This window comes from Leguminivora glycinivorella, chromosome 10 (assembly GCF_023078275.1).
Source record: "Leguminivora glycinivorella isolate SPB_JAAS2020 chromosome 10, LegGlyc_1.1, whole genome shotgun sequence".
NCBI lineage: Eukaryota > Metazoa > Arthropoda > Insecta > Lepidoptera > Tortricidae > Leguminivora > Leguminivora glycinivorella.
In genome coordinates this window covers 8,671,723-8,684,162 of record NC_062980.1, presented here as the reverse complement: position 1 = coordinate 8,684,162, position 12,440 = coordinate 8,671,723, and the positions used below count along the sequence as shown (strand labels likewise).

The following is a 12,440-nucleotide window of genomic DNA, read 5'->3' as shown; positions in this document are numbered from 1 at the left end:
CGTTTGGTAACTAAGTTTTGTTACTGGCTACATAACGGGAATACAAAATTCCCTGTTTGTAGCTGGTTACGTATTGGCAGGGGCGGCTCACTCCGCGATTCTATCGCCGAGCTACAAGTACATGCCGGCGGCCCATTCAGTGGTGACAACCTTCGTGCGACGCAATATAATTCAATGTCGACTGTTCGCGTGCGGTCCGATTCTTAATGTACGTAAGAATTTAGAATGGCGGCATTTTGTAAACATCTGTGGTATTGGGCCCGAGTTATTGATCGGAAATCACAGACCAACTCCTATAGACATCTATTACAAGACGACTCGCGGTGGCCAGCCTTCCTAGTATTTGCACTGATATAAGCGCGGGCGCTCGCCGTGCCCGATCAGTATCGACCAAGTAACAGACCCGAAAGCAGCGCGTGTTTTTCGCACAAAAAAATTGGAAAAGGGTATTTTGATGCCTTAAAGATGTCCACCTGTAGTGTGAAATGGTGTGGAAAGGTAACAAGAAGCTCAAATTTAAAAACAGACGGCATTACATTCCACAAATAAGTCATATTTATAATTTATTCAGAGCCGGCATAGGTCAACTTACATTGGCCACTTACGCGTCAGTAGAGGTGTATCGACTCTGATACAAAACGTTTCTATGAGTTCCTTGCCTGAGCTCTCGTTTGCTTGTGAGTTTATGAGGACAATTTCAGTCCTAAATAATGAGGTACAATTCTACCTTTGACCTGACATGTGCATCATTTTAGTAATATAACAAATCATCATCATCTGCTTCGCTAACATTGTTGAGATAAGAGGTTGGTTACACTGAGAAGGAAATGATTCATACCTTGAGCTGAAGATATGACCACGGTGGCTCTCTCGCCCATAAGCTCTCAGCACAGCTGATAGCTTCCACCGGATTATATGCCACCACCTGTATAGAAAATAGTTTTATGACCATGGGTCACTAAGGTACACAACCTATGTATTTATAACATGAACAATTATTATTATAGTAATATCAAGAATATATTGAAGTATTATGATTGCTATTGTTTTTACTGTCTCAATCAATTGGGAAACAATCCTGAGGACTTGGTCCTTATTATTCCTTATCCATATGAGAATTATGATATATATGAATGTATTTATATTGTAGAATTATGTTAGTGTAGTTACTGGCTCATAGCATGAACCGATTTGGGTTTAAAATAATAATAATAATATGGCTTGTAAAACATGGTATGATATATCCATATATTGGATTTATTAAGATTGGCTATAACGCATAATATGATCATATTTGTATGTCAACACATAAGTAATTGCACAGGTTGTAACACAACGTTACGCATTCGTTCAATATCCGTAAGAAGGCTACACAGCCTCATATTCCAAGGGTAATCCCTCTATTTCGTCACTGACCATGGTCAAGGCAACTCAGCCTCTATATCAAGGATAAAATCCTCTTTCACTTTATAGGCCTCAGCCTCTAATGGTAAATAATCATGAGGACCTGGTCGCAACCATCCTTTTTCACCTTATAGGCCTCAGCCTCTAATACAGGTTGACCGCAGTCAGGCCGCAGCCTCTTATACAAGTTGACCGCAGTCAGGCCGCAGCCTCATCCCCAAACTCTTAAGGGGTAAGTATCTCAAGCACAATAAGATACTTCAGACTTCTTATTATAACGCTAGGTACGCAAACAAGACAGACGCACTATGTGTAAACAATATCTTTCTCTCTGTGGCATAACTTTATTAAGACCACAACTACCTATATAATATTATATCTCATATAGAACCACTTTATCAAACATGTAATAAATTAATAATCTCAAGTTCAGTCTCCATGGTCTCTATTCATCTGGGAATTGGTATTGTCTGAATATGTCAATATTGTAGGAACTATTTAATCTGCAAGTAATGTTTAATTATGAAGTCAGTTTCTCCTGTCTTCTATCTATCTATAAATTGGTATATATGAAAATATCAATGTGATGATTACAACTGTGTAATTCAATTTCTCACTATATAAGCTATTTCATCAAATAGTAAATAGTCATGAGGACCTGGTCGCAACCATCCTTTATATACTCATAAATAAACAATACATTGTATCATGTGTCATTGAAGCTTAGTCTGGAAGCACATTTGTCAGGTAAAACTTCTCAAGGCTTAAGTAAGTCATGTCATGTGGAATTCACAATAAAAGTTGTTAGTAGATCTAGTCACAGGCATCTAATCTACTTAACCATAATCAGTTAACAAGTCTGCTAGCTACAGTAAGGTGACAAGTCTCGTTCACAAAGTATACATTCCTCTATGTGGCGCAATCTCGCCCAGGCCATAATGTCTCTAGCTGTGTAAGGTCTCAAATTCCTCTTAAAGATTAAGCATACCTGTCGCAACAAGGTATTTCAGTCATTCTTAATATTTCACTAGTAACATAAACAAAACGTGCGCAACACTCAATTCACGCACAAACGATATCATTCTCTCTCACTAATCTCATGAACATCTTTCTGTATTAAGTCAACAGTCTCAACACATTAATCGCAGTGATCGGTAAGCATATTTCAGTCTCAAATAAGATACATGATTCAAACATGACTCAAGTATTAAACATGGTATGCATCTCGAGCTCCAAATAAATAAATATATGAGTGGGATCAACACGTCCTCTTTTATATCTTTTATATTCATATTATACTTAGCTTTTGGAGAGCCGAAGGGAAGATGCATGAGGCTTTCACGAGGCACTTTATAACTTTTACATCGCACGTTCCCAAACTAACTTTGACATAAAGATGGCGCAATCAAAAAGGAAAAGGAAACGTCTAGCTTACCATAGACTAATTTGAAGCTGTCATATGTGTTGCCTGTTGTAATATGTACACATCGCGGGAGTCCGCGACACACCCGCCGAGCGAGCTATAACGATGCAGTTAGTGTGGTCATCAAATGGCGGGTCCACTCTCGGATTTTCTCCCTAGCTTGGACCGCCGCAGTCCTCATTTGCCTTTCATTGTCAGACTGGTTTACTTCTGACTCATAGCTCTCATCAGCCATATCAGCCTTTGGGTTTATATTATCACATTTCTGCTCTAAGTTTAATTCTATCATATCTTTGTCTGCATTAGGAACGTTGAGGTTCTCCTCTGTCATCTCTTTGCTATGTGCCGTGTCCATGTCCATGTTATCAGTTGTGTCAAGCTCTATTTCTAGTTGTACATCGGGATAAAACTCTCTTTGTATCACTGAAGAATCTGTACTTTCTTCTATTCTCATTTCTTTTGTCCTTGTTGTAGGTTCTTTCTCTAATTAATGATTAGACAAATTGTTAGGTGTTGGAACGTCTTCTACTTCCAAAGGGTATAAGTGTAATAAGGATCTCGTAAATGTACCATTGTCGATCTTCACTCGAGCGACTCTACATAATCCATCAGCTCCTTTAATTAATTCAACGATCTTTCCTACCTTCCAGTTCTCTCTGTTCTTAGTATCACCTTTCATTTGTACAATGTCCCCAACACATGGTTCATTATGAGTTTTAATTCTGGGTTGTTTGGTTGAATTTCTGTAACGTTCTCTTAAGCTGAGCAGATACTGATTCATGAACATGTCCTTGTATTCTCTCATGATGGTCTCACCACGTTTCCAACCTTCTATGTTGTTTATCTGTGTTGTTGTACGAATCTCTTTGATTTTTTAATTGATGCTTCTGATGTTTGTTCAAATGACTATTCTTTTTAAACTGATTTTCTTTATCTAGGTTCATTTTATTTTCATGTATTGTTTCTTTCGACAGACCCTCCCCCTCGGGAAAGAGGTTTCGTGTGGGTTAGCACAATCAGTTGGTCTGATACGAAAATCTTTCTTGAGACAATCTGAGCCGCTGAGTTAACGTCGGACTTCTTCTGTCGAATTGATCAGTCTAGTTGATACATCGGCTGAATTATGTCCCGATGGAACATACCGTGCAGACAAATTCTTATTTCACTTGATTACTTCAATTCTTCTTTAGATAAATGATGGTCAGTGGCTTTATGGATTGATACCAATCTATGACTATTTGTCTGTCTTTGTCATATAAGTTTATACTTAGAAAAGCCTTTTCCACGTCAGCAGTTATTCCAATTTTGTGGTATCTAAATTTCATTAACAAATTACATAAATTTTCTATCATTATACTATCTTTTTTCAGGCAGACATTCTGACAACTTGAATAATGAATCAGGTGATTAATGATTATTTGTATAATACATTCTAACAAAACTCTGTATATTTTCATGAAGTTATCATGTCTTATTTTGTTTAATTGTTTACTACAGTTGTTTGAAAATGGTTGTTTATCTTGATTTTTTGTTAAGTAGACGTAGTCGTGGTATCTTGCAGTTCTTTGTCAGGGCATAATGCTCTGTTATGTCGGTTTCTTGCCCCACAATAATGGCAGACATGTGTTGTTCTGCAGGTGTTTTGTCGATGGCCATATTTAAAACATATGAAGCAACGGTCAGACAACTTGCCTCTTCTCTCAGCTAAAGTTGTAAAACGCGGACAACTATCATTGAAATGATCACCGTGACAAAATATACAATCTTTTCTGTCTCGCTTTTTAGGTGGATATTGATTTCTTGATTCGTTATTTGCTTCATACGGTCTCTTCCTTCTGTCTACGCTAGAAAATGTTGATGTACCCGTTTCGGTTTTGATGGGTTTCCCTCTAGGTTTCATATTATATTTATCTTTAAATTTCCTTTCACCAGTGAATTTCTTCAAATGTTTATTATTATCCTTAACTTTATTAATTTTCACGTGTAACGTTTCAGTGGTGAAGGTAGGTTCTATATTTTTATCCTCTGCATTAATTCTATCAACATCCTCCTTTGCCGTTATGATAGCGTTTAACTGTTTCCTTATCTCTTCTGTGGATTCAGTTTTCAACTTCAGTTTCAACTCATAAATCACATCTTCAGGAAATTTTTCCATGAAAAGGAACCTTAAGTTATTCTTATTAGTGTCTTCTCCTAGGGATTGCAATACTCTAAGGTGTCTTTCTAATTCATCTAATGTTTTCCTGCAATCTTGAGGCTTCATCGCTTTCTTAACTTTGTATAGGGAGGAGTAATGAGCGTCAATAATCTGTATTCTATTACCATATCTTTCTTTAAGTGTATCTACGGCTATTTTATAATTTTCGTTTGTGGTTTCCAAACCGTCAATTATGATTTTTGCTTCACCCTTCAAGGAAGCTTTAAGATAAAGAAACTTATCCACATCTCTCAAGTTTCTTTGATCAATGTTGGAACTGAACTGGTCCCAAAATTGGGTCCACTCCACAGATCAATACAACAAGATGGCCCTTACAGGGCGACTCGCGGTCACCAAGCATACGACAAATCAGGTTTATAAAAGTTTGAACGCGTGCGACACCGATCAGTAGCGCCCAAGTATACGACCCGCTAACAGTGTCCGTGTCCGCTCGGGAAAAAATCTTAAATAATCAATTTTGGTTGCAAACAATGGTCTCTTACAGCATAAAGTGGTGTGGCAAGTCTTCTAACACTTCTACATGTAAAAAAGATGGAACAACATTCCACAGTTAAGTCAAATTAATTATTTTGTTGAATATTGTTTATTGTCCGCGGAGTTCATTTATACTGGTCAATATGGTTGTGCTGAGCGGCGCCGAGGCGCGTCCATCCCTCTTTACCGAGTTAACAATGTGATATGCTATCCCTTTCACGTAAACGACTAGGCATGGGGCCATGTTAGTTTATGTCTGTTGCGGGAACTTCGTACTGCCGTTCGTACCATGTGCTACCATTTTATGAAATATAAAAGAAAGCAGATTTGTAATAGTGAATAATTATCTAGAATCTGTAGAGTCTGTAGTGGTATTTAGTTCATTGATTAGTTTAGAATATTTAGTTGGTTATTTAACTTAGTAAACGTAAGTAAAAATGCACAGTTTAGTTATTAGTTACTAGAATGATTTTTATTGAGATGCTATCACAATTATCATCCTCCTTGCGTTATCCCGGCATCGGCATTCGCCACGGCTCATGGGAGCCTGGGGTCCGCTTTGGAAACTACTACCAAGATTTGGCGTAGGCACTAGTTTTATGAAAGCGACTGCCATCTGACCTTCCAACCCGAAGGGTAACTAGGCCTTATTATAATTTAATTATAATATTATAATTTGTTGCAAAACAAATTCACCACAGTACTGGTACCGGTACCATTGTCTATAATAGACATGTCCCATTCCCATCCCTACTGCTAATCATAAAGGCGCGCCATTATTTGAAACGACCAATGGCAGCACCGTGCGCGCCCGCCTCACCCCGCAAGGATTGGTGATTTGCGTCTCGAACAATATCGCTTGCATTTGGCTTCTAGTGGGGTGTTCTGTGGTCCACTCTAGGACATTGCCATGGAAAGACACAAGCTCTAATTCCGGTAGCTTACTTCTATTCTTAACAGGGTCGGACTTAACTTGGCCTTGTTCTTTAATGGACTGTATTCTGGCATTAAGTTCAGCTAAAATTTCCTCGCCTTGTAATTGTATCTCTATTAAGGTCGAGACCTCATCAGGGTTCGGATCAGTGCTTGTATTAAAATACTGATAGAGATCACTCTGAAATTTCCCCAGCATTGACCGCAACTTGGAGGCAATGATAGCGGCTTGTTCCACTTCATTATCTTCCCATGGACGACACGCACATAGCTCTGATGCTCTCGCTTGATGCTCTTTTATACTATTGGCAAATGTTCTAAGACGCTTCAATAATATGATGTCCATTGTGTTCTTTTCTTTATTCTGAAAACGCATTTTGAGACAAATCAACTTAACATGTCAAATTTAATTAAAGTAGTAAGGCATTTTATAAGTTTTTTATTTAATGTGCAAATCATAAATAATTTGGAGTAATTGACAGGTAAGTATTGTAGGTATAAGAATTTGTTTTTAATTATTTTATTTTATTTTAGGTATAGATGGTACGACTTGACCTCTATAATGATGATGATGAACTGAATTGTGTGTAAATCTAAATAGTCTCTGTCAATAATAACTTATCCTCATCGCTAGGATCAGTACATAAACATTTATCACATATTTAATCATTTAAGTTCACATTCAATATTTATATTACCAAATATATGATTTAACGACACTCAAATTGTGACAATGTCACAGAAATGTAGAATATTCTAGAGTATTCGATGAAAATCATGGCAACAAACATTATACAGTAAATGTTGAATCACTTCATTTATTTATAATTAATCAATCACTGATTATTTTTATGAAATTAATAAAATGTTATATCATAGCTTAGCGCCATCTAGTTTCACTAGGATGTAAACGTCAACAACATCATTATCACAATGATTTTACTTTAATGAAAGAATTTTCTTTATTTTCATAAACGCAATTGACTATATTATTCAACAGTCATATTTACATACCTGCTAATATGTGGCCAAAGGAGTTCTATTTCCTCACGCAGCCGGAGGCAGCCGAGAACTTCGTTCGGCTTTATGCCTATACTTTGTCTTCACGCCTGACTCGACGTTCGTCAGCACTCGTACGCTGTTTCAATTGAACACGAAATAAGTTGGGATTCATTTTGATTTCAATAAATAGTCATTTTAAATTTACTTAATGACCTTATCCCAACAATGTATTTAGTGTTCCGTCTCTAATTATTCTCTTCATAAGGTTACCTCATACGCCGTACGCAATACGCAATCACAATGCACATGTCATGTCGCCGGGAAAAATGTATTTTTTCGCAAATATGTAACTTGGCCATGTAAATTTCAATCAATATACTCTCACGTTTCATCTCACAGGTTTTGAATCATAAAGACAAAGAAATGATCGTAATATTACATAAATAATTGCAAATAATCCTTTAAGAAAGTTTACTAGTAAGTTGTTGTAATAACACAGACTTGGTAGGCTGTAACTTGAAAGTTTCTATTTACAAACACTCACCTTTAAACCTTGTATAGTTTATTTCAAACACAATACAACACTTCCCATTCGCCGCACAACTTTATATTTATTTTAATTATTCACTCGCAAACCACTTGTTGCACAATGTTTTTCGACAGGAGTAATCGGCTCCACCATCTTGCTGTGGCCAAGGTTGTCGATAAAATTATATCGATAAATTATCGGTTTTTGCATACCGGTATTCCATGTGCTTACACTCAAGGTAAGTTACCTGTAAATACATTTCAAAGGGGTTTCTATCGAAATCATCGATAAGATCTTTATTAAAACATCAAGTGTATCTTATAATATTCGATTTATTTATTACTCCGTAAAGAAAAGCATAATTAATCAACTGAATTATGACAGTAGTGACATGTGATGAATAAAGTGTAGTATCCTTCTGATGCGAACAAATAAGTGAATCGTATCGAACAGCAGTATGCTCGATAATCATAACCTCAAATTTAAGCATTTCTAAAGTGTCATTATGTTCGCCATTGAATCAAAATCTTGATATAGAATAGTTAAACAGTTATATTATTAAATCTCTGGTTTTCTATTGAAATTGCAAGCATAAACTTTCAATCAAGTGCAAATTGTAAACAATTTGTCACTCACAAGATGTAAATGACAGTAAATTTTTTATGTGATTTTAATTATTTTCTAAGTTTTATTTGATCTTTAATATTTCTTCAATATTCTTTTTGGTTAAAGTATCGATATCTGAAATAATCGTTATTCTGTTTTATGCTATAGTGTACAATAATTATCGATATGAAATTTGCCGACATCGACATGTCTACATCACTTTCGCAAAATAAATTGCGTAATATTATAATTATTTAGTTTTTATGTTACAAATTCATGATTTTTGAACAAATACGTGTTTTATAAGGTAATTAGGGTTTCAAAGATATAAATCACACGCAGATTTCAATGGTATTTCCTTACGCGGGAAATTCAAAAATGTAAGGTGACGCTTATAGTTTACAACACACAATCAATAGGTGGCAGCACTTTGTATGAATCACAACGATCACAGGGCAACCTTTAACCTCTTAAAGTTTGTATTTAGTACAAATTTGGTAAATCATTTGTGAAACAGTTTCATAAATTTGTAATCATATCCAAGACACTCTACCACCAATTTTTGTATCGACTCTGATACAAAACGTTTCTATGAGTTCCTTGCCTGAGCTCTCGTTTGCTTGTGAGTTTATGAGGACAATTTCAGTCCTAAATAATGAGGTACAATTCTACCTTTGACCTGACATGTGCATCATTTTAGTAATATAACAAATCATCATCATCTGCTTCGCTAACATTGTTGAGATAAGAGGTTGGTTACACTGAGAAGGAAATGATTCATACCTTGAGCTGAAGATATGACCACGGTGGCTCTCTCGCCCATAAGCTCTCAGCACAGCTGATAGCTTCCACCGGATTATATGCCACCACCTGTATAGAAAATAGTTTTATGACCATGGGTCACTAAGGTACACAACCTATGTATTTATAACATGAACAATTATTATTATAGTAATATCAAGAATATATTGAAGTATTATGATTGCTATTGTTTTTACTGTCTCAATCAATTGGGAAACAATCCTGAGGACTTGGTCCTTATTATTCCTTATCCATATGAGAATTATGATATATATGAATGTATTTATATTGTAGAATTATGTTAGTGTAGTTACTGGCTCATAGCATGAACCGATTTGGGTTTAAAATAATAATAATAATATGGCTTGTAAAACATGGTATGATATATCCATATATTGGATTTATTAAGATTGGCTATAACGCATAATATGATCATATTTGTATGTCAACACATAAGTAATTGCACAGGTTGTAACACAACGTTACGCATTCGTTCAATATCCGTAAGAAGGCTACACAGCCTCATATTCCAAGGGTAATCCCTCTATTTCGTCACTGACCATGGTCAAGGCAACTCAGCCTCTATATCAAGGATAAAATCCTCTTTCACTTTATAGGCCTCAGCCTCTAATGGTAAATAATCATGAGGACCTGGTCGCAACCATCCTTTTTCACCTTATAGGCCTCAGCCTCTAATACAGGTTGACCGCAGTCAGGCCGCAGCCTCTTATACAAGTTGACCGCAGTCAGGCCGCAGCCTCATCCCCAAACTCTTAAGGGGGTAAGTATCTCAAGCACAATAAGATACTTCAGACTTCTTATTATAACGCTAGGTACGCAAACAAGACAGACGCACTATGTGTAAACAATATCTTTCTCTCTGTGGCATAACTTTATTAAGACCACAACTACCTATATAATATTATATCTCATATAGAACCACTTTATCAAACATGTAATAAATTAATAATCTCAAGTTCAGTCTCCATGGTCTCTATTCATCTGGGAATTGGTATTGTCTGAATATGTCAATATTGTAGGAACTATTTAATCTGCAAGTAATGTTTAATTATGAAGTCAGTTTCTCCTGTCTTCTATCTATCTATAAATTGGTATATATGAAAATATCAATGTGATGATTACAACTGTGTAATTCAATTTCTCACTATATAAGCTATTTCATCAAATAGTAAATAGTCATGAGGACCTGGTCGCAACCATCCTTTATATACTCATAAATAAACAATACATTGTATCATGTGTCATTGAAGCTTAGTCTGGAAGCACATTTGTCAGGTAAAACTTCTCAAGGCTTAAGTAAGTCATGTCATGTGGAATTCACAATAAAAGTTGTTAGTAGATCTAGTCACAGGCATCTAATCTACTTAACCATAATCAGTTAACAAGTCTGCTAGCTACAGTAAGGTGACAAGTCTCGTTCACAAAGTATACATTCCTCTATGTGGCGCAATCTCGCCCAGGCCATAATGTCTCTAGCTGTGTAAGGTCTCAAATTCCTCTTAAAGATTAAGCATACCTGTCGCAACAAGGTATTTCAGTCATTCTTAATATTTCACTAGTAACATAAACAAAACGTGCGCAACACTCAATTCACGCACAAACGATATCATTCTCTCTCACTAATCTCATGAACATCTTTCTGTATTAAGTCAACAGTCTCAACACATTAATCGCAGTGATCGGTAAGCATATTTCAGTCTCAAATAAGATACATGATTCAAACATGACTCAAGTATTAAACATGGTATAAATAAATATATGAGTGGGATCAACACGTCCTCTTTTATATCTTTTATATTCATATTATACTTAGCTTTTGGAGAGCCGAAGGGAAGATGCATGAGGCTTTCACGAGGCACTTTATAACTTTTACATCGCACGTTCCCAAACTAACTTTGACATAAAGATGGCGCAATCAAAAAGGAAAAGGAAACGTCTAGCTTACCATAGACTAATTTGAAGCTGTCATATGTGTTGCCTGTTGTAATATGTACACATCGCGGGAGTCCGCGACAAGAGGGACAGTCATACTTCTGTCCCTTTTCATCTGGCGCGACTGCCCGCCGTCCTTGAAACGGCCAATCACAGCGCGCTTAACACATTCCCCGCCCGCTCCTCGCACCCCAAACACTGGTGACTCGTATCGCGAACCAAATATACAAGACTGCCACTCTATAGGAGGTTCTCTGTGTCGGAAATTCTATCAAATCGAAGCTAGGACGAAGTAAATATGGACAGACGGACAGAGTGAAACTATAAGGGTTCCTAGTTAACCTAGTTGACTACGGAACCCTAAAAAAATACTCAATGTCAGCATTATTCGACTAAAGCATGTGTTCATGACGGCAAAAAAATCCCATTTTGTAACTAGTTACAATACGGGATATTTTTTCCCGTTTGGAAGCTGGTTACCAACCATGGCTACGAATCGGTAATGAAATAGTCTCATTTTGTAACCAGTTACAACACGGGATTCTTTTTCCCGTTTCGATGCTGGTTACCAAACGTGGTTACGAATCGGTAATGGGAAAGTCCCAATTTGAAGCCAGTTACGAATTGGGATTTTTTTTCCGGTTTCGAAGCTGGTTACAATTTTTAGTTACGAAACGGTACTAAAGGCTAGGAACTTGGTTTATAATTTATTTGTGATCTAACTTTGATCAATTGGATCACACAGACCTCTCAGTGAGAGGTAAAGTTGGGGCTTGGTAAGGCATTTGGACATTACAAGGGAATACACAGTATAGGAGTTGGTAAACAAACAGGTCATAGAGTGATATAAACCAGTCCTTGACCGCCATGTGGTTATCATCGGAAAAGTCTGTCAGCCGTCAGCTTTGCCAATAGGTACAATAGGCACTTATAAAAAAATACAAGGGTCTCCATTAAGTTTATTTCGCTTTAGTAATCTCCAATACCAGATGTCCGAGCTATCGGGTCTATTGCGAATTTAACAAATCAGTTTTCTGTTTGGATTTCTGCCCTCATTCTCGATGTTTTGGTTTCGAGTGATGTGCTTGCACGTAGTG

The 12,440-nt window shown here is 36.6% G+C and overlaps 1 protein-coding gene across 1 annotated transcript; it reads right to left on the bottom strand.

The window, feature by feature from the left end:
- Nucleotides 1-3,893: 3,893 nt before the first annotated feature.
- On the bottom strand, nt 3,894-6,798 carry LOC125230354. The gene is made up of 3 exons (XM_048135490.1): nt 6,410-6,798; nt 4,691-5,322; nt 3,894-3,910 (listed from the first exon to the last, which is right to left on the bottom strand). Exons 1-3 carry the CDS (start codon nt 6,796-6,798, stop codon nt 3,894-3,896), a joined length of 1,038 nt encoding a protein of 345 aa, XP_047991447.1.
- Between the last annotated feature and the right edge of the window lie 5,642 nt (nt 6,799-12,440).